This window comes from Salvelinus alpinus, chromosome 25 (assembly GCF_045679555.1).
Source record: "Salvelinus alpinus chromosome 25, SLU_Salpinus.1, whole genome shotgun sequence".
Taxonomy (NCBI): Eukaryota; Metazoa; Chordata; class Actinopteri; order Salmoniformes; family Salmonidae; genus Salvelinus; species Salvelinus alpinus.
Window position 1 is genome coordinate 4,271,210 of NC_092110.1, and position 23,898 is coordinate 4,295,107.

Here is a 23,898-nt window from a genome sequence, read left to right on the forward strand (position 1 = left end):
ATATGTCTATGTGTATAGGGCAGCAGCCTCTAAAGTGTAGGGTTGAGTAACCGGGTGGTAGCCGGCGAGTGATGGCTATTTAACAGTTTGATGGCCTTGAGATAGAAGCTGTTTTTCAGTCTCTCAGTCCCAGCTTTGATGCACCTGTACTGACCTCGCCTTCTGGATGATTGCGGGGTGAACAGGCCGTGGCTTTTTGCATAGGCTGCCTCTCAGTACACCGCATCCGCCGATATCGACCTTCCGCATCTGCGTTGAAAGTTGGCAGAGCTACAGCAGTGTTTGTCAGACCATGAGACATCCCGAAAATCGATCTTCTCACGATAACGTCTGTAGCATCCAAATGGTTTCGCCTACAAATTATTATGACCCCTCTATGTAAAGGTGAGTCTCTCACGAACACGTATGTGTCGTTGTTTTGCTCTAGGACGGCCACAAGCGTCACAAGACTCGCCTGAACGTAGCCCGGTACCATTTTAAAAAATGAATGGAACTACTGTATATACAGTATGGAAGACGTTTAGTGCCTAAAAAAAAATAGGTTAAATATGTAAAAAAAAAAATGGTTCTATAGTTTCCTGATATTTCTTATATCTCTCAGATATAGGACAGACACTTCAAAATAAACTTCCTTTAGATACATTTTTTGACTATCTGTTTTTCCAAGTATGAATCTGTTATTCGATGCTTTTCTATGGGCTAATAGCAATAAGGCCAGTTGTGCACCGGGGCCTCCCGCTCCTCTTTCTATTCTGGTTAGAGCCAGTTTGTGCTGTTCTGTGAAGGGAGTAGTACACAGCGTTTTACGAGATCTTCAGTTTCTTGGCAATTTCTCGCATGGAATAGCCTTCATTTCTCAGAACAAGAATAGACTGACGAGTTTCAGAAGAACGCTCTTTGTTTCTGGCCATTTTGATCCTGTAATCGAACCCACAAATGCTGATGCTCCAGATATTCAACTAGTCTAAAGAAGGCCAGTTTTATTGCTTCTTTAATCAGGACAACAGTTTTCAGCTGTGCTAACATACTTGCAAAAGGGTTTTCTAATGATCAATTAGCCTTTTAAAATGATAAACTTGGATTAGCTAACACAACGTGCCATTGGAACATAGGAGTGATGGTTGCTGATAATGTGCCTCTGTACGCCTATGTAGATATTCCATAAAAAATCAGCTGTTTCCAGCAACAAAAGTCATTTACAACATTAATAATAATAATAATAATGTCTACACTGTATTTCTGATCAATTTTATGTTATTTTAATGGACAAAAAATGTGCTTTTCTTTCAAAAACAAGGAAATTTCTATGTGACCCCAAACTTTTGAACGGTAGTGTATATACAAACGTATGTGGACACCCCTTCAAATTAGTGGATTCGGCTATTTTAGCCACACCCGTTGCTGACAGGTGTATAAAATTGAGAACACAGCCATGCAATCCCCATAGACAAACATTGGCAGTAGAATGGCCTTACAGAAGAGCTCAGTAACTTTCAATGTGGCACCCGTCATAGGATGCCACCTTTCCTACAAGTCAGTTAGTAAAATTTCTGCCCTGCTAGAGCTGCCCCGGTCAACTGTAAGTGCTGTTATTGTGAAGTGGAAACATCTAGGAGCAACAAGGGCTCAGCCGCGAAGTGACTGGCCCCACAAACTCCACACACATTATTTTAGAGTTATATTTGTATGTCGTTGTATTTTACATTTGTGTGACTGTTCTTGTCGATCAGTGTTTTGTTACTTGTCGTGTTTTATGTTTTTGTGTGAACCCCAGGAAGAATAGCTGCTGCTTGGGAAAAAGCTAATGGGTAACTGAATAAACCAATAAAAAATACAATACATGAGATCTGAGACTTTAGATTGTAAAACATCAAATGGAAGATGTTGTGAAAAATGTTTGTATTATATCAGACTAATGACTGCTTATTAATGACTAATGACAGCTTATTAATGACTAATGACTGCTTATTAATGACTAATGACTGCTTATTAATGGCTAATGACGACTGCTTATTAATGACTAATGACTGCTTATTAATGACTAATGACTGCTTATTAATGACTAATGACTGCTTATTAATGACCAATGACTGCTTATTAATGACTAATGACTGCTTATTAATAGCTATTGACGACTGCTTATTAATGACTAATGACTGCTTATTAATGGATATTGACGACTGCTTATTAATGACTAATGACTGCTTATTAATGGCTATTGACGACTGCTTATTAATGACTAATGACTGCTTATTAATGACTAATGACTCCTTATTAATGGCTATTGACGACTGCTTATTAATGACTAATGACTGCTTATTAATGACTAATAACTGCTTCCTTAGTCTCCTTCGAGCAACCAATCTTAATTATACTGCGATGCAGAGTAGAACAAAAAACATGTCCACTGCTATTTGTCACGCTATTTTCAGAAAAGTGTTCTGAAATGAAATTCCACTGATTTCTCACTGACATTTGAAAAAGGGATAGCATTTTACAGCAACACGTAGTGTAAGGAAGAGAGAAAGAGTGAGAGACAGTGTGTGTGAGAAATGTAACATTACACTTTCTGTCAGCACAGGGGTGTTACGAAACACAACCCAGTCATCTACAACTGGCCCCCTGCCAAAGGTCACAGAGGTCATAGACAAGACAGACATGAAATATCAGGAAACTCAGCCCAATCATGGTGTTAACTATCATAACACCAAGAATAACAAAATTATGCTGAAATCAATCTTGGTATACTTAGTTTTTATTTAATTTTTAACCTTTATTTAACTTATTTACAATGACGGCCTTCCCCGGCCAAACCCTAACCCAGACGACGCTGGGCCAATTGTGCGCCGCCCTATGGGACTCCCAATCACGGCTGGTTGTGATCGAACCAGGGTCCGTTTATGATGAACTTCACCAGCGCCGTGGAGCCGAGACCAGGCTTTGTAGAATCTACCTCCGACAATGTTTGCTCATTGCTGTTGCTCTAAGATGGCAACTCAGCGCAAATGCGCATCTCAATAAGGAAACAGTCGGCGATGGTATTTGATTAATGTTTATAGAAAAAAAGTATGGATTTCAGCAAACAAAGATAGGCACGCAACGACAGAGGACAAACATAGGTACTAGGTGGGCGTTTCATATATACGTATATATATTTATTTTAAAGTATTAACCTTGGACAAATCGATGTAGTCAGAGCTAGATTCCACAAAGCCTGGTCTCATCAGAAACTTCCTTCACCATGGAGTGGAGTTTAGTCCTCCACACCGACCCCTGCCCATCCCCCGCCCTGCTGCCAAGTTGCACAGGGTGCGCAGCAAACAAGTGTCCAAGTTGAAACAAAGTCACAGAAAAACATGTTTTTCGACTATCCAGATATCTGAAATAATGTAATGATATTATTCGAATTGTGAAATCATTTCAAATGCCCAACCCTATTCTCTGGCGCAGTGTTTTCCCCATACGACTGCTATCCAAGCATCTCACAGCTGTGAAAACACACAGGCACAGTGTCACTTTGCGTGATGGAGTTTCGCAAGAGATCCCTTCGCAATGAGTGTAAACACATATTATATGTTATAGGACCTATGGCATACGGCAAATGAACTTGAAACTTGAACTGTTGTTTACAAACATATCTGGGATCATTTTAATAACCAAATTGTAAATTTAGCTCGTTTTACAATAAACCTACAACGTGTGTAGTCCTCAGGTCCGCACGACATTGTTTCTTGTTTCTCCATTAATGGTTATGAAAAGAATGGAAAAGCCCAATAAAGATATTATTTCAAATGATCTACTCACAGGTATCTGCTTGCGTTTCCTCCCAGCAGGCCTGACCACTTTACAGCTGCTGTTGCTTTTAGCTGGCTTCTCCTCTGGTGCCAGCTCCTTGTCCAGTATCGTGCTCTCACTCTGTCAAACAACAACACAACACAATATTTTCATCCTCATATGAAGAATCAGGTTGAATCGCAGTAGAATCATTGTAGAATCAGAGAAAACCGACGCAAAATCAGGAAGAATCAAAGGACAGTCAAATAAAATTACAGTAGAATCAGGAAGAATTGCAGAATCAAATAGAATTACAGTAGAATCAGATAGAATCACAGAAGAGTCAGGTATAATCAGATATAATTACAGTAGAATCACATAGAATCACAGTCAAATCAGATGGAATCACAGTAGAATCCGATAGAATCACAGCAGCGTCAGGTAGAATCACAAACCAACCATACAAAAAAATGTGACATCATTCAACTAGCTATCTAACTACTATCAGCTAGCGTATTGAACGTGTCTACTTTGACCCTAAAACTGTACCCTGAATTTACTGATTAGCTCTTATGTAAACGGTATATATTCCAACTCTTAACAAACGCACATTAACAGATTAGAATCACAAGTTCCCAGTTAAAACGAAATGCATAGTAAACATCACCCGTAGGGTTGAGAGGCAGTATGAATGTGTAATGTGATTCTAATTGTAGTGCAACTGTATAATGTACAGGGTTGGGGTCAATTCCATTTCAATTCCAGTCAATTCAGGAAGTACACTGAAGTTCCAATTCCAATTCCAATTCACTTAATTGTTTTGTAATGACAAAAATGTGGAATTGGAATGTAGTTTACCGTCTGAATTGACTGGAATTGGAATGGAATTGACCTCAACCCTGTCCAGTATGCAGTATACGTTACAACTCTTGAACAGTTTAGGGACTCTCTCTCTCAATAGGTCTCTATCCTGTGCCTCTTTGGGATGAAGAGAGACAATGGGACAGATGGGATTTGAATGACATGTCCCTTTGAGTCTGGGTGAAGTGAGAGCTATAGCTATAGCTACTACCACAGAGCCTGACCTCACTGAGATACATTCCCTAAAGACACTGTTACAAAGACACTGTGGGAGTACGTGTGTGTGTGTGTGTGTGTGTGTGTGTGTGTGTGTGTGTGTGTGTGTGTGTGTGTGTGTGTGTGTGTGTGTGTGTGTGTGTGTGTGTGTGTGTGTGTGTGAGTGAACTAGGGCTGTTGCGGTGACCGTATTACCGCCACACTGGTGGTCACGAGTCATGAAGGCAGTCAAATTCCACATGACCATTTAGTCACGGTAATTAGGCTTCTCCAAGCTCTGATGCTGCTGATGGTCATTAGTAACTTACCAAACTTGCTAACTGCCTGGTACTCAGCACTCTATTGTCCCTCTAATCACTCTGACATCAATGCAAATATTTTCGAAAATCGAATCAATGATCTCATGTTGCTCAACATTTCTATAGGCTATGCAATTGCGGGAGAAAACAGAGTGATGGCCGCTAATAGAAAGAGGAGGCTCCCATCAGCTTTCTATAGGCTAGGCCTACTATAGTTATTTCTCAACTTTCCTAATATTAAGCACATTGCTTATATTTACAACAGGAGTATAGCCTACCTGGCTGTCATGAAAATTAACCACGGGGAAAAGCGTCCTCCAATCGCTATTTAAGTACATAGCTGATATGTATTTTTTCCTACTTTCTCTGTTTCGAGACAGGTGCATGATAATGGTCCATTCTAAATCAAAACAAATGTCACACATACAGTTGAAGTCGGAAGTTTACATACACCTTAGCCAAATACATTTAAACTCAGTTTTTCACAATTCCTGACATTTAATCCTAGTAAAAATTCCCTGTCTTAGGTCAGTTAGGATCACCACTTTATTTTAAGCATGTGAAATGTCAGAATAATAGTAGAGAGAATGATTTATATCAGCTTTTATTTCTTTCATCACATTCCCAGTGGGTCAGAAGTTTACATACTCTCAATTAGTATTTGGTAGCATTGCCTTTAAATTGTTGAAGTTGGGTCAAACGTTTCGAGTTGCCTTCCACAAGCTTCCCACAATAAGTTGGGTGAATTTTGGCCCATTCCTCCTGACAGAGCTCTTGTAACTGAGTCAGGTTTGTAATCCTCCTTGCTCGCACAGGCTTTTTCAGTTATGCCCACACATTTTCTATAGGATTGAGGTCAGGGCTTTGTGATGGCACTCCAAAACCTTGACTTTGTTCTCCTTAAGCCATTTTGCCACAACTTTGGAAGTATGCTTGGGGTCATTGTCCATTTGGAAGACCCATTTGCGACCAAGCTTTAACTTCCTGACTGATGTCTTTTGATGTTGCTCCCATATATCCACGTAATTTTCTTGCCTCATGATGCCATCTGTTTTGTGAAGTGCACCAGTCCCTCCTGCAGCAAAGCACCCCCACAACATGATGCTGCCACCCCAGTGCTTCACGGTTGGGATGGTGTTCTTCAGCTTGCAAGCATCCCCTTTTTCCTCCAAACATAACGATGGTCATTATGGCCAAACAGTTGTATTTTTGTTTCATCAGACCAGAGGACATTTCTCCAAAAAGTATCCCCATGTGCAGTTGCAAACTGTAGTCTGGCTTTTTTATGACGGTTTTGGAGCAGTGGCTTCTTCCTTGCTGAGCGGCCTTTCAGGTTATGGCGATATAGGACTTGTTTTACTGTGGATATAGATACTTTTGTACCTGTTTCTTCCAGCATCTTCACAAGGTCCTTTGCTGTTGTTCTGGGATTGATTTGCACTTTTCACACCAAAGTATGTTGATCTCTAGGAGACAGAACGTGTCCCCTTCCTGAGCGGTATGCCGGCTGCGTGGTCCCATGGTGTTTATACTTGCGTACTATTGTTTGTACAGATGAATGTGGTACCTTCAGGTGTTTGGAAATTGCTCCCAAGGATGAACCAGACTTGTGGAGGTCTACAATTGTTTTTCTGAGGTCTTGGCTGACTTCTTTTGATTTTCCCATCATGTCAAGCACTGAGGCACTGAGTTTGAAGGTAGGCCTTGAAATACATCCACAGGTACACCTCCAATTGACTCAAATGATGTCAATTAGCCTATCAGAAGCTTCTAAAGCCATGACATCATTTTCTGGAATTTTCCAAGCTGTTTAAAGGCATCGTCATCTTAGCGTATGTAAACTTCTGACTCACTGGAATTGTGATACAGTGAGTCAGAAGTGAAATAATCTGTCTGTAAACAATTGTTGGAAAAATTACTTGTGTCATGCACAAAGTAGATGTCCTAACCGATTTGCTAAAACTATAGTTTGTGTAGAGTGGTTGAAAAACAAGTTTTAATGACTGCAACCTAAGTGTATGTAAATTTCCGACTTCAACTGTATATTATTTAGTATATGTAAAGACAGTATTCAACCAAGAATAGTCTGATGGGTTACAATATTAGCCTAATATTAGCCTAAAATTAAGCACATTAATCCACTTTACAAGGGGTGTAGAGCCTAACTGGCATATATAAGTAGCACGTGAGTTCCATGTTTGGGGAAGATAATTTTCACCATAGAAATGCACCTTTTTAATAAAAGAATTACATGCATAATTGCAATTGCGATCACTTTTGATAATGGTGTTTTCTGCTAATGGAACATTCCCGCGTATAGCCTACTACCATGTGTGCATTGCTGCGCTTAAAATGTGAAGAAATAGCCTAATAGTTGATCAACATTTTGAGGTAAACGTTCTGATCTGTTGCGTCAGCCACATTGCATAAAAGCGTTTTTTTGATGCTGGTGGTTGTACTAATTTGGGATCTATCGCATCCCACAACTGTCCCAGACTATGTGGAATATTTATTTCCCGCACAGAATAGAATAGGTTGACTTTTGTACTATGGGGGATAGTAGATTGACATAGGCTAGTGCTTTTGCTGTTTGTTAGGCCTACTCATCTTGTTGGCTGATGAAAAGTAAATGTGGACAGTTCTTCCAATATCTTCAATATGCACCTTGGAATTGGATAAGGACGCACGCAGTTGCATCCCCGATGTGTCTGTCTTCACTTGTAGCCTGTGAGAAAGACCCGATCACGTGATGGAGAGACACTTCGGATTGCGCAGCACACTCAGGGAGAAAGGCACAACGCAGCACTCCAGGCCCTAAAGGCATGGATTTATTTAGGGTTCCTTTACGGCCACAAAGGGGATGCCGCCGTGAAATTCTAGGCATTATCAAGTGCTTGTCAAATTGTGAATGAGTGACTGATGTAGTGTGTACAGCCTGCGCAAAAAAACAAAGCAGAGCTCATGCCTTTCAAGCAACTTAAAAAACAATCATCATTAGTCTCTCATCATGCACTCTTACAAAGTATTAAAAATCAGAACATATAGCCCAAACTTTGTAGATCAATTAAAGTTACATTAATAACTCTACATTAAGCATATAGGAATAGATATTTCTTTGTTAACCGCTCAACACAGAATAGCCGCATTTGCGCACTCCCTCAAATCGTTTGGAGAAAATACTTCTATTTTATTCAGCTTTGTTCAGTTGTATTCTTCATACTATAAAATAATATAAAATAATTCCACGGAATTCTAAGCAAATCTTGTCTGCTAAATGAACTAGTGTAGCCCACAGCCATTTGGCATAGCCAGATCAGGACCTAACATAAGGACAACTCAGAGTATCAGAGTATGCTATTATTTTCTTCTGAAATAGACAACATTTTCTCCATATCATGTTTCTTTAGACCTGTCTAAAATAAATCATGGATTTATTGTGAAGGTGTTAGGCTATATTACATGGATTTATTAGACTTTTTTAAATGGCTTGTAATTCTATGTGTGGAAGCCAGGAGATGCTAAATGTGTTTATGTTAATTAACGGTCAATTACCGTGAGACCGACAGTTATTTGCTTGACAATCACCGTCTGACAAAATGTTATGACCGCCACAGCCCTAGTGTGGACCCCCTCCTGCACATTCCCTTTGATGAATAAAACTGTGTCTTCCCCCTAAGAAAAAGCCCTATATCCACACTGACCCAGCACCCCTGGGGTTGCTCTGGGCTTGTACAAAGCATCTCAGAGTGCTGATCAGTTGATATGGACCGGGGGACCTGATCCTAGAGCAGCACTCCTACTCTGACTGAGACTCTTTTTGTAAATACAGACCCAGGGCCTCAATATTAACTCAATAATATTTGCTGACTGAGTGTCTTAGTGAGTGTGTTGTTTGTGGTAAGAAGGGAGACAAGCTTGAACAATTCATTGAAGTAGACCAAATCCTGCTTAGCAACCAGCTATCGGCATCACGAGGTGGGAGCTACTGGGAGCAGGTGATGAAAAACAGCCTTGGCTTTTTAAAGGGGATGGAGCACAGTCAACAACAAAAAGGCAGCCACATCATCTAGTCACATTATTTGTAGTAAATCTAGTATCTCGTACATGGAAATCGACTGACCTGAAAACCTTGTTTTGTTTTAATATGACTTGGGCGAGACCTGGATTCATATGCAATATTTCAAATCATTCACATAATCCTCTAATTTGACATTAGATTCGTAAAATTGTGATTTAGCAATTTCATTGTTTATTTCTCCAGCAGTGATTTCCCTCCTCCTCCTATCTAGGGCGGCGTCCCAAATGCATCCTATTCCCTACAGTTCCCTATGGGCCCTGGTCAAAAGTAGTGCACTAAAGAGGGAATAGGGGTGCCATTTGGGACACGGCCCTAGTGCCTGGTTAAGCCTGCCTCCACCAAAGGAGTATTGGCACTGCATGCACTCCTATTGCCATTCTATAAGGGATTAGCTGTCACCAACCCCCTTGTCACAAAATCGCCAAGCGTGGAAAGGAGGTAATCGCAAGGGCGTAATTCTAGAATAGGGAATGTCTGTATGCAGCCCTAAATGATGCCTCGCTGTCTGATTCCATGGACGTGTTGTGTTGACAAAATCCTGAAAATGTTCAATGAAACACAACACACCATTATAACACATTAATAAAATATGTAAAAATGGCAATTCATAAAGCACTACATGGCATAAAATACAATGACTATTTGTTATTGCCTTGTGTGAACCCTATAACATACTCTGGCACTATTCGATATCTCTGGCACTATTTTCAGTCGGAAGTTGGTTTATTTAAGGCAATGGCTGTTGCTTAGCAACAATAATACATTGGGCAGGCAGTGTGATGGGAGGAGAGTGTAGTAGAGGAGAGAGGAGAGAGGAAATGCCCCAGTATAACACAGCAGTTGGCTGGCCGGCTCATCGTACAACAGCCAACGCCCCACGTCACAGTAACAAACCAGTGGCATCTTTCTAACAGGCACAATCAGCACATAATACAGAAAGCTACCATGGGGGGGTCTAGGATGCTTTAACTACTGTGTACAGTAGGCCTATGTGATCATGTTACAGACTCCACTTATAAATGATTTTCTTTTTTTTCATATTTTCATCACTAGGGGTCCTATAGTGTCTCCTTAATGATTTTATAGAACTTGGTTAACCACATATATTAGATGACATATAGACAGTGGTTACTGGAAACTAATAGGCTATCTCTACGGCTAAATTCTCTGAGCTCCAACTGATATTGGTGATATTGCTAATTGGTTATGTTGACTAATAAGCGTCCAGCATTTAGGAGTGTCTCTTCGTTGATTTTCCTAAAAGCTGGTTAACCCTAGGTAGAGGACATAGCAACATACATTAGACAGATGACCGATAGACACTGGTCACCAATATCTATGGGGTCGGTCTGAGCTAAAGAGGTGATTGGTGATATTAGGGGTATATTTATCAATAAAGCATGACCTACACTGATGGATTGAGTCCAGTTATATAAACCACAAAAATGGGGGGGGGGGGGCAATCGATCAAATGTATTTATAAAGCCCTTTCACATCCTCAGTTGTTACTGTTGTTAATGTGGGTAACGGGTGGTTAATCACGGTTAACCCAGAACAAGAAATCTTGAGTAATTTGGTCAGATGCCATTTATGTTACGTATTCTGTTGACGAGAGATCATGGCTGGCTAACTTACAGTGATCCAGCATGACATTTTATGATGTGTATAGTACAACTGTACAGCGTATAGATTCATTGAACTATATGAAACGTTACCGACAATGGCAAAATCTGATGGGTGTATTTTGTGGTATGTCTATTCTCGTATGGAAATGAAGTGGAAATAATATGGAAATGACGTGTATTCCATCTGGGACCATGTTGGAAGCAAGAGAATTGCTTTAACGTGTTATTCCTTGTGTTGTGTTCAGTTTATTTTCCCCCAATAAAATAATAAAATCAATTACACAGTGGTTCGGGTTAATGATGCAACAAAAAAAAATCCATGATAAGACCTCTGATCTCTGATGACATGTTATAATACATTTGTAATACACACTGTTATCACGTAATAGCACGTGATAGTGCTTTAATGACAGTCGTTTGGCATTACACAGCTGTTTGTTTCTTACCATTCTGTTCCCAGGTGCATCACAGGTGTAGTCGGAGTTTTTGAATGCGGCGGTGTTGGTGGTGGCGACAGTGTTGGACGGCATCGCCAAGAGTGCCAATCGTATGGATGATATTCTTAACGGAAATCAGAAGAAGCTTCAAAATTGGATGAATAAAATAAATGGAACAAAAAAATGGTGACCGATGATCCTCCCCTGCAATATGAAGAACAACAAATTGAATCATTCATGCTGAAAAACGGGCAATACATAAAATAAGCACAAAAACACAAGTATTTATTATTATAATGTTGTAACTTTATTATTATTCCTTAGTTTTAGTATTAAGTTGAACATTATTCTAGCCTACACAATGGATTCAATCAATAACAGTCTCCCTAATTACAGTGATCTGATTAGGCAACAGTAGGGCCTATTAGGGACAAGATATCCATGTCTTTACATTTAGTCTACTACAGTTATGACGTTACAAGTTAGAACTACATTTTATGGATGCTGAGAGGTGTCAGTTCGCTCTAGTTTCGCCAGTTTCTCTTACACACAATATAACACGTGTGTATGGTCTTGTCGAAAACAAATGATATTCAGTATATGCATATTACAGTCTATATGCATATTAGATTTTCATTATAGCCCGTATTTTCAAACTAGACCTAGTGCTTGCACAGACTGCAGGCAAGGCCTAGACTAGCCCACTATAGCCTATTACCTCTATACCTAATTGAGATCAAAAGCCTAAAATGTGCACTTTAGAGCCTATATTTACAGTACTAATGTTGATTGTAAAAGTAACACTTGTCAGTCATTTTTCCAGAAGGCTTGTGCTATAGGCCTAGTCTTATTATAGGCTAAACGTCCTTGGTGTTTTGGTCATTGCCCCCATTTTAACTAGCTAGTCCTACACTACCGATAACTGCCGGTGTTAAAGTGCTCAAGATACACTTTCACCCACGCGCACACACAGGCAGACTTTCTGACACATTGGTACAAATGTAGCGTGAATGCAACATTTAAAACAGATTGGAATGATAGTTAATGGACATTTTAACATATCGGTAAATGTATCAGTGTTGTTAACGTGTAAATGCACGTTTCGATTTTTTCGTGAACAAACATTTTGCGGAAAATGACATTGCGTCTACAAAACGGGTTACTTTTTAAATATACAAAATGAGTGTGGGTTCAGTGTTACGGCCTACTGTTCCATTGTCAGCACAAAACACAAATCTGATACATTCTAACAATTATGATTGAATTAAATACTTTATCAATGCACACATGGTTTGCGGTCACCTGCATTTGTCACTCAAGAAGGCTAAATTACAAAGTTTTACACGTATTTGCAGGGAAATCATAATCTGTAAACCGGTGGACTGTAGCCTATCCCGTTTATAGGCCACAACCATTTGAAGGATAAAACCCCCGTTATGTTCAGACAGGCCGGTATTCAGGTAGCAACAATCGCCGTTCTGTGTCTACAAATACGCCGTCATCAAGTTCAAGTGCATATCACAATGTCTAATCGTCAGTCTCCACATCTGCAAAAGCACAAAACGGCTGTCTGTTTCCCTTCACCAGCACAATCGAGTGCAGCCAATCTGCCTTCCGTTCTCAGGGCTCTCATGACTGTGTCTGTTCCGATAAAGGTTAGGCTACCCCTACAGAGGGTTTGGTGATAACGGGCTATGTCACGGTGTTCATTACCCGTTTTGCCAAGTCCCAGGCCTGACCCTTTTTGTTTTCTCTTGCTCCCGGATACTCCTTCTTCTTCTCTCCCCGTCCTCCACCTCCCCAGCCGGCCAGCACTCCGCCAGATGCTCCGCTCACACTGCAGGGGCCAACGGACTGATCGTGTCTCCACCAGGTCCTAAAGGTAGTGGGGTAACGGCTGCTGCTCTACTGCCATTAGGCTTACATCTTCATAAAATGCATGCTTACATTGTTTCAAAATCTGTGCCAAATACTCAAGACCAATATCCCAATAAATAAAACCCAATAACAAATAATGACAGTCTTCATTTTGTCCAGAGTGATTTGACCTAAATTACCTGTTTAGTGGATTGATTAAACAAATATAGCAATAGTCATTCAAATTCTTCATACTTCATCATCAATTATTTCCATACATGCCCACTAGACGGGGACATACTGTACGTTCTGTCTATTGCTTCAGAAGGATGTCAGTAGGCTATGTCAGACACATAGTATAGAAGCATGGCTGGAGGCAGGGGCTCCTCACATCACACCACACGTCTGTAGAGTAGACTGACTTCCTCGAATTCTCATGGTCTGGTTCAGTCAAGGACAGCAGAATGATGACACAACCCACAGCAGAGGGAGAGGAGAACAGGAGCTGGGGCTGCTCTCACCGACCCCCTTGCACAGATAGACGGAGACATATGCACGTACAACACACAAGCACACAAACACTCCTACGCATGCATGCATGCACACGCGTACACACCTTTCCTGAAACATAGCACTCATCTACAGACATCCAAGTGTCTAGTTGACCTCTGTCTTGTTTTCTCTCTCTGTGTGGTCTGGTCTGATGTCTTCTTTGTCTGTTATGATTACAGTTCTTCTGCACATTAAACATCAGGAGATATTGTTTATCATTGGACGTCCTAGAGGATATTACTCCCTAGGACCAATGGTAATCTCATCAGATAGGAGGGAGTTTTTTCCCCCAGGAAGAATTTTGGGGCTTTCAACAACCACTCAATTACTTGAAAAACAGCAAACTATGTATACTGAAACTGTGCTGTAAGGTTATGATAGTCATATTTTGTCCAAGGCCACATAGACAGTGCAGTACTGTGCATAGGCCAAATGATAACAACCAGAATATACAGTTCTGCAAAAAGGCATCCCATTACAAAGCATATCAAGCGTTTAAATCTTTTAATATATTTCACAATTTATTCATTTTATTTACAAAAGACAGTGGTCATGTGACATAAAACCATGTTTTAAAAATTAACATGAGAAACAAATGTATACCAGAAGCATAACATTACATAACACAGAGATAGATAAATAACATTTAGGGAAGCTTGTGGTTCGTCATCTTGCACATTTTCTCTATGCAAAAAAACATGATCACAAAGTGCTGTATGTACCTTTCTATTGCCTCTGTTGGCTAGAAGGAAATCATTCTAGAACTCTTGGTAGCTTAAGAACTCTTGGTAGCTCAGGAATGGTGGGTAGCTCTAGAATGGTTGGTTGGTGGTTCGAGAACTGTTGGTAGCTCTAGAATGGTTGATAACTCTAGAACAGTGAGTAGCTCTAGAACGGTTGGTGGTTCTAGAACTGTTGATAGCTCTAGAACTTGTAACGATTCTACATTTTAATTAAGGAAGACCATGTAAATGTGGGCGGTCTCGATTATATCATGACAAAATTTGGACATCAACAACAACAACATATAGAATGTAGATATATCTGTATGATGACACACAAAGTCTGCAAACATTTTGGCACAAATGTAAAGGCTGAACAAAAGTGTACTACTTTCCCTCCTGAACAACAATACATAAATAAACTTTTTCCACATGTTCACAGACTGAGACTAAAACTCCTACTTAAAAGGCTGACTGATATTCTTATATCTGCATGAATGGGTTGTACTTTATACAGTACTTTATACAGAACATCTAGGCACAAACTCAAATCATAACACTTCATTCCTATCTGTGACCGGAGTGAAGAGGGAATACAATTATTCACTTTTCCAGAAGGTTCTATCTCAGTACTTCAATTTTCCTTTAGATCTTGAATATACATTGTTGTATAGAGGACACAAAATGTCAAACCCTCAGTGTATACGACTTCATCTGTATTAGTTACAACTTCTATGTCTGTATTTGACAATGTTGTGCTGTACTTTACAGTATATTGGTCGCCGTTTCATATAACAACCTCTTCTTAATCATTTAGGCAACTAACTGATGTGCAAGTCAAGTGCTCACTTGAATGAGATGTGTGTTTCGATAAATCATTATCAATGATTCAATTCCACAAGCAAACTAGAATAACACCCAGAATGATAACATCATGTCAAATAAATAACCAAATAAAAACCATCACATTTAGAACAACGGATACAAAGGAGAAACTCTTTTGTTCTTCTATTTCTCGACACAGTGTAATAGGTTGGTAAGACCTTGTACCTAGCTTATAGGATAGGCTGTCTGTACTGTACACATCATATCAATGCAAAATGTAGTTCTCAAGTACAAATTCAGTACAAATTCAGTACAGGTCATTGCTTAACCAGTGTTTGGTACCATATCATTGAATTATTACCATTCTGGTCCAATTATTATCATTCATATGTTATTATCATGTCATATCATGACAAACCAAACTGAACCAAACCCTACTCTTCGCTGTCTGGCCATTTATTGTTTCAGATTGCTAAGCCTAACATTTGTTATGAAGTTATTCATGTCAGTGATTGTTTCCAGAGACACGTGGAACTCCTGAACAACAGAAAGTTCCATCAACCAGAAGACGTGTGTTTTATTGGACCTAATATTCTCCCGATTCAAGTAAGTCGGTATCCTTTTCCAGTCCACCTCTGTCTCTAAACCTGTAGCTACTATATAGCTGTTCTTATGCCAAATCAGACAATAATTCACAAAAACAACATGCTCAGTCAAACTTTGCACTTCAGCAATAGCCTCCTATTTCTCTCCTCTAAGTCATTCAACATTCTTAGCCAACACTAGACTTGTCCTATGTCCCAATAATCGGTCCTTTCTCCTGAATTAAGCACTTGTTCACTGCCCTTCGTATACACTGAGTGCACAAAACATTAGGAACACCTTCTCTTTCCATGAAATAGACTGACCAGGTGACTCCAGGTGAATGCTACGACCCCTTATTAATGTCACCTGTTAAATCCACTTCAGTCAGTGTAGATGAAGGGGAGGAGACAAGTTAAAGGAGGATTTTGAAGCCTTCAGACAACTGATACATGGATTGTGTATATGTGCCATTCAGATGGTGAATGGGCAAGACAATATATTGAAGTGCCTTTGAACGGGGTATGGTAGTAGGTGCCAGGTGTAACAGAGTTGGTTGTGTTTCCACTTGCCTCTAAAGAAATGTGTATTTAATGTCCAAGCATTCTTATTGGTTGGTTCAATTCTGATGACAATGCTGTTATTGGCCCCGCTTGCAGATAGGGGGAGATCGCGAACGTCAGGTCTCCCCAGTATGAAAATGTGATGCAAGCGGTAGGTTACGTTCTGAATACTGTATTCTATTTATATTTTACAATGTGTACAAGTTTGCTGTACATTTCTGATTTATACATGTGTGGGTATATGGTACCTGTTAGGGATGAGGGGCTTTCCGGGATGTGCTTTGGTATATGATTGCTGTATTAGCTAGCATGCACCGATGTAATGGTCACATAAACTCACTGCTAACACAGTTATTTTCATGCTACAGATTTAACCATCGACAGCCATCAACATCATTAAGTCCTACACAACTAGCATGCCATTTCCTATTTAATCACAGGTAGTTACACGTTCTATTTTGTATTATATTGGTGTATTTTGTTAATGCCCAGTATGAAAATGTGATGCAAGGGATTTTACCATCGACAGCCATCAACATCATTAAGCCCTGCACAACTAACGTGCTGTTTCCTATTTAACTACAGATAATAAATAATGTTCAACTGGGACCACTGGCTGGGGTGATTTCTTTGAACAAAACACAACGCAAAGAGAGTACGATTAACATCTGTTGCACGCCAGGCACACTGGTTTGAGTGTGTCAAGAACTTCACCGCTGCTGGGTTTTTCATGCTCAACAGTTTGCAGTGTGTATCAAGAATGGTCCACCACCCAAATGACTTCCAGCCAACTTGACACAACATGGGCCAGCATCCCTGTGGAATGCTTTCGGCACCTTGTCATGCCCTGACAAATTGAGGCTGTTCTGAGGGCGAAAGGTGGGGCGTTGCGACTCAATGTTAGGAAGGTGTCCCTAATGTTTTGTACACTCAGTTTATTTAAAAGGAATGAACCGATAGAATACATATGGTGGACATTCTACTTTAGTCTATGCTCACACCAATTAAATGCTTTTTAATGTGGGGAAGAGTGCTTGAGTGCACATTTTTGGGGAAAGACAGATTATTGAGACACAGGTTTGCTGTCTGCTCCCTTCAGGCTCTTTTATGATCAGTCTCTGACCTCTGACCCCTACAGACACAGGTCTGGAGCCCATTAGGGCCTAGGCTACTGACTCATAATCGTTAACCACACAGAAAATGCGTCCCAAATGGCATCCTACTCCCTATACAGTGCACCACTTTTGACCAGGGCTAATAGGCCCTGGTCAAAGTAGTGCACTATGTAGGGAATGGGGTGCCATTTGGAATGCAAACCAGCCACCACCACATTCCATCTACAGTCCCTGAGCACCTATCTATTAACTCTCACATAAACATGTTCCAGTCCTCATTTCTTTTAACTAAATAAAGCTATCAAAGCAACTCTTATCTGTGCATAACTTTGATTTCTGTACCGCCTGCCCTCACCTACATACAGGTGTATAGGTGGATATGTTGTAACTCAGCATATTTGAACGAAAGAGCACACAATATAATAATATTCATTTAAACTAACGTCCTGAGGTGCTCTCCGTCTCTTTACTTTACGTGGACAATAAATACTGTTACTACTGAGTGACTAGTTAGTGGATTAGGGACGAAGAACCATGCAGTTTTAATGCTTTTTAAGATGCACTTACTAGCTTCTCTCGCCTAGTTAATTTTTTATTGAGACAAAACGAGGAGAATAATAAATCTGTTTCTAACAAAGGGACTATTCCCTGATGAAATTAAACATTTAGCATTGACAACAATAGCCCCCATACTAGGCTCCCTTTAACCAAACAAACAAACAGCCCTCATATTTTTGCAAGGGTGTCTCACGACATAGAGTGAGCACGCAGTAGCAGCAGTATGTGACTCAGGCTGTCCTAAATGACACCCTATATAGTGTACTACTTTTGACCAGAACCCTATAGGCCTTGGTCAAATGTAGTGCACTATATAGGGAATAGGGTGCCATTTGGGGCACAACCAATGTGAATTCTGAGGTGTGACAATATACAGGACTACAGATCCTAGCAGTCATTAGAACCAAGCGTTTCTCAACCTTTTTTGTACCAGGGAACTGCAAGGACCAGCTACGGCCCTTCCTCCAACGAAGACCACTTAGATTAAAACTAGCACTTGAGAACTGACTAAATCAGTTTCAGCTCACTATCTGAGGGACCGATCAGCAACATCATTGGGACCAGTGCTGGCCCGCGGACCACAGGTTGAGAAACACTGATAAACCCATAAAGAGCTGGCATAACATGGTACCTACCTACCCACCTACAGTACACCCAGTCAGACTCAGGACAGTGCAACTTCATGCAAAACCCCTAATGAAAACATACTAGCTAGCCGTCTCTAATGATACAAAAGCAATGAAGGCTAGGGAACATATCATCATCATGAAAATAGGTTGCTTTCAGGTCGTGGTCAGTGCTGTGTTCCCAAGGTCATGTATAATGTGTACAGTATATACAGATAGATAGACAGCGTTCCAAATGGCACTCTACTCCTTATGTAGTACACTACTTTTGAACAGGGCCTATAGGGCACTGGTCAAAAGTAGTGCACTATATAGGGAATAGGTGGCCATTTGGTATGCACACAGAATGGTCTGTTATTGACAATACAGGTTGAGAGAAAGCACAGCAAGCCACTCCTTTAGACCTTTGACCGTTGCAGTCATGATGAGGGGAATCAATCAATACATAATAATTACAGCTTTAAGTTTTTATACAGAACAACATATACACTCGCTAATAGAAGCATCTTGCTTTTTTTCCGCAGCAAGGTGTAATAAACATGTTTGATAGTAGTTCACATAGTGAAATCCTGTTTGATAACAGCATGCATTACTCTACGTGCTTATGCCTGATAGAAGGGTTTGGTTGTTGTGACTGATTCTCATTTGGATTCTTCTTTTCCAGTCATGTCCAGTCTGACATCCGGTATAGATGGAGTGGTTGTTGCTCCCTCGATGCTTTACTTCTCTCACTGTGCCTGAAGACACACAGACAGACAGGGAAGAAGGGTAGGTTTTAGACTGGGGTACAAAATAACCATGAAGAGAACGATTCACAGAGGACGTTTGGATTTCGACGATTATGTCGGACTGAAAAAGTTCCTCTGATCTCTGTTTTGTTCATAGGTGCTTGGCAGATTTGTTGTATTACAATATGATTTACTAATGGGTTACTATGTAATTATATTATACGGACAATATCAAAGCTATCGGAATATTCATACATACTTTTTCCACTCCTTTCATTCTGCCTCGGCTAGAAAACAGTGAGAGATTATTAGTTATTTGCAGTAACATAAAAGTCTAATACATATGATTACCACAAATAATGACCTTAGAATTCTAGAGAGACGTTTCAGAGAAATTACTTTTTAAAATCTCAAACAGCTTGATACAGGAACTAAGCAATGTTAAGAACATAATACTGAGCCAAGACTTATTCACCCCTGTCCCTTAGGCCTCCGTTCCTCATGTTGTTGTCCTCTTCCTCTGCCGCATCGTCTACTTCATGACAAAGACCCAAAGAATTCAGAGATGATATCCTCCGTCCCAGAGTTACAAAACAAACACAGGCAACCAGGAAGTCGTGTGCCTTTCAACTAACCTGAGTGGAGTTCTTTGACGAGGGATGACATGGTGTTTGTGATTGAATCTGCAGCGACCAACAGATCATTACGAAGATTTCTAGGTACACCTGAAAGACAGAGGATAGTAGTCAGTAGTCAGTGATAGTAGTCAGTGATTTACATGGCATTTAGTTGCTAGCTATTTTTGAAGCATGGTTTAAAAAAAATGCATCCTTGAATCAAATTTGGCACAGCTCAATCACAGGTGTTGTGATGTGTTCTCCTTGACTCAAACAAGGCAAGAATGGATAACTAACAACAGACATGCACTGGGCCACATTGGATCTAAAGGAGGACATAGTCCCGCGGGGAAAACGGGTTGAAATTATGTCATGATGCCTTTCCAACCAGAAACTGATGTCCTTTCAACCAGTTTTGCCAATCTTTGACTGCTAGGCGGAGGTCCAGCACTCACCGTGAGCGAAGGCCTCCAGCACGTCCCCCCCCACCCCGGCCAGGCAGTCCTGGGGTGTGTGGGTGGGGGTGGACCCAGCTGAGGTGGAGCGGATGGGCATGGGCATGGAGCAGCCTGCCCCGTGGCTGGGGGAAGAGTGGGGTGAGCCTCCTGTCTGGGCCTGATAACATAACAACACCACCATGGGTTAGGATCCAAATACTATAGAAACATACCAACATCACCATGGGTTATGATCCAAATACTATAGAAACATACCAACACCACCATGGGTTAGGATCCAAATACTATAGAAATAGACCAACACCACCATGGGTTATGATCCAAATACTATAGAAACATACCAACATCACCATGGGTTATGAACCAAATACTATAGAAATATACCACCACCACCATGGGTTATGATCCAAATACTATAGAAACATACCAACACCACCATGGGTTATGATCCAAATACTATAGAAACATACCAACATCACCATGGGTTAGGATCCAAATACTATAGAAACATACCAACATCACCATGGGTTATGATCCAAATACTATAGAAACATACCAACACCACCATGGGTTAGGATCCAAATACTATAGAAACATACCAACATCACCATGGGTTATGATCCAAATACTATAGAAACATACCAACACAACCATGGGTTAGGATTGAAATACTATAGAAACATACCAACATCACCATGGGTTATGATCCAAATACTATAGAAATATACCAACACCACCATGGGTTATGATCCAAATACTATAGAAACATACCAACACCACCATGGGTTATGATCCAAATACTATAGAAATAGACCAACACCACCATGGGTTAGGATCCAAATACTATAGAAACATACCAACACCACCATGGGTTAGGATCCAAATACTATAGAAACATACCAACATCACCATGGGTTATGATCCAAATACTATAGAAACATACCAACATCACCATTTGTTATGAGCCAAATAATATAGAAACATACCAACACCACCATGGGTTATGATCCAAATACTATAGAAACATACCAACACCACCATGGGTTATGATTGAAATACTATAGAAATATACCAACATCACCATGGGTTATGATCCAAATACTATAGAAACATACCAACATCACCATGGGTTATGATCCAAATATTATAGAAACATACCAACATCACCATGGGTTAGGATTGAAATACTATAGAAATATACCAACATCACCATAGGTTATCATCCAAATATTATAGAAACATACCAACATCACCATGGGTTATGATCCAAATACTATAGAAACATACCAACACCACCATGGGTTATGATCCAAATACTATAGAAACATACCAACATCACCATGGGTTAGGATCCAAATACTATAGAAACATACCAACATCACCATGGGTTATGATCCAAATACTATAGAAACATACCAACATCACCATGGGTTATGATCCAAATACTATAGAAACATAACAACACCACCATGGGTTAGGATCCAAATACTATAGAAACATACCAACATCACCATGGGTTATGATCCAAATACTATAGAAACATACCAACACAACCATGGGTTAGGATTGAAATACTATAGAAACATACCAACATCACCATGGGTTATGATCCAAATACTATAGAAACATACCAACACCACCATGGGTTAGGATCCAAATACTATAGAAACATACCAACACCACCATGGGTTATGATCCAAATACTATAGAAACATACCAACACCACCATGGGTTAGGATCCAAATACTATAGAAATATACCAACATCACCATGGGTTATGATCCAAATACTATAGAAACATACCAACATCACCATGGGTTAGGATCCAAATACTATAGAAATATACCAACATCACCATGGGTTAGGATCCAAATACTATAGAAACATACCAACACCACCATGGGTTAGGATCCAAATACTATAGAAATATACCAACACCACCATGGGTTAGGATCCAAATACTATAGAAATAGACCAACACCACCATGGGTTATGATCCAAATACTATAGAAACATACCAACACCACCATGGGTTATGATCCAAATACTATAGAAATAGACCAACACCACCATGGGTTAGGATCCAAATACTATAGAAACATACCAACACCACCATGGGTTAGGATCCAAATACTATAGAAACATACCAACATCACCATGGGTTATGATCCAAATACTATAGAAACATACCAACATCACCATTTGTTATGAGCCAAATACTATAGAAACATACCAACACCACCATGGGTTATGATCCAAATACTATAGAAACATACCAACACCACCATGGGTTATGATTGAAATACTATAGAAATATACCAACATCACCATGGGTTATGATCCAAATACTATAGAAACATACCAACATCACCATGGGTTATGATCCAAATATTATAGAAACATACCAACATCACCATGGGTTAGGATTGAAATACTATAGAAATATACCAACATCACCATAGGTTATGATCCAAATATTATAGAAACATACCAACATCACCATGGGTTATGATCCAAATACTATAGAAACATACCAACATCACCATGGGTTATGATCCAAATACTATAGAAACATACCAACATCACCATGGGTTATGATCCAAATACTATAGAAACATACTAACATCACCATGGGTTATGATCCAAATACTATAGAAATATACCAACACCACCATGGGTTATGATCCAAATACTATAGAAACATACCAACACCACCATGGGTTATGATCCAAATACTATAGAAACATACCAACACCACCAAGGGTTATGATCCAAATACTATAGAAACATACCAACACCACCATGGGTTATGATCCAAATACTATAGAAACATACCAACATCACCATGGGTTATGATCCAAATACTATAGAAACATACCAACACCACCATGGGTTAGGATCCAAATACTATAGAAACATACCAACATCACCATGGGTTATGATCCAAATACTATAGAAACATACCAACACCACCATGGGTTAGGATCCAAATACTATAGAAATATACCAACACCACCATGGGTTAGGATCCAAATACTATAGAAACATACCAACATCACCATGGGTTATGATCCAAATACTATAGAAACATACCAACATCACCATGGTTTAGGATCCAAATACTATAGAAACATACCAACATGACCATGGGTTAGGATCCAAATACTATAGAAATATACCAACATCACCATGGGTTAGGATCCAAATACTATAGAAACATACCAACACCACCATGGGTTAGGATCCAAATACTATAGAAATATACCAACATCACCATGGGTTAGGATCCAAATACTATAGAAACATACCAACACCACCATGGGTTAGGATCCAAATACTATAGAAATAGACCAACACCACCATGGGTTATGATCCAAATACTATAGAAACATACCAACACCACCA

At 39.9% G+C, this 23,898-nt stretch overlaps 2 protein-coding genes across 21 annotated transcripts in view; both read right to left on the reverse strand.

Moving 5' to 3' along the window:
- Positions 1–13,139, reverse strand: part of LOC139553215 (DNA (cytosine-5)-methyltransferase 3A-like) — an 80,705-nt gene extending 67,566 nt beyond the window's left edge. For 5 of the 6 annotated variants that reach the window (XM_071365288.1, XM_071365287.1, XM_071365285.1 and 2 more), the window contains exons 1-3: positions 13,004–13,139; positions 11,300–11,494; positions 3,805–3,915 (exon numbers count right to left, since the gene is read on the reverse strand). In XM_071365288.1, coding sequence (XP_071221389.1) covers positions 3,805–3,915; positions 11,300–11,383 — 195 coding nt within the window. In that variant the 5' untranslated portion in view covers positions 11,384–11,494; positions 13,004–13,139. Of the gene's footprint in view, positions 1–3,804; positions 3,916–11,299; positions 11,495–12,592 lie in introns of all 6 variants that reach the window. The other variant, XM_071365284.1, reaches the window with a different exon arrangement.
- A 1,047-nt stretch (positions 13,140–14,186) lies between these two features.
- Positions 14,187–23,898, reverse strand: part of dtnbb (dystrobrevin, beta b) — a 72,477-nt gene continuing 62,765 nt past the window's right edge. For 14 of the 15 annotated variants that reach the window (XM_071365303.1, XM_071365299.1, XM_071365294.1 and 11 more), the window contains 5 exons: positions 20,491–20,650; positions 20,054–20,143; positions 19,894–19,953; positions 19,678–19,705; positions 14,187–19,427 (listed from right to left, as the gene is read on the reverse strand). In XM_071365303.1, coding sequence (XP_071221404.1) covers positions 19,692–19,705; positions 19,894–19,953; positions 20,054–20,143; positions 20,491–20,650 — 324 coding nt within the window. In that variant the 3' untranslated portion in view covers positions 14,187–19,427; positions 19,678–19,691. The remainder of the gene's footprint in view (positions 19,428–19,677; positions 19,706–19,893; positions 19,954–20,053; positions 20,144–20,490; positions 20,651–23,898) is intronic. The other variant, XM_071365296.1, reaches the window with a different exon arrangement.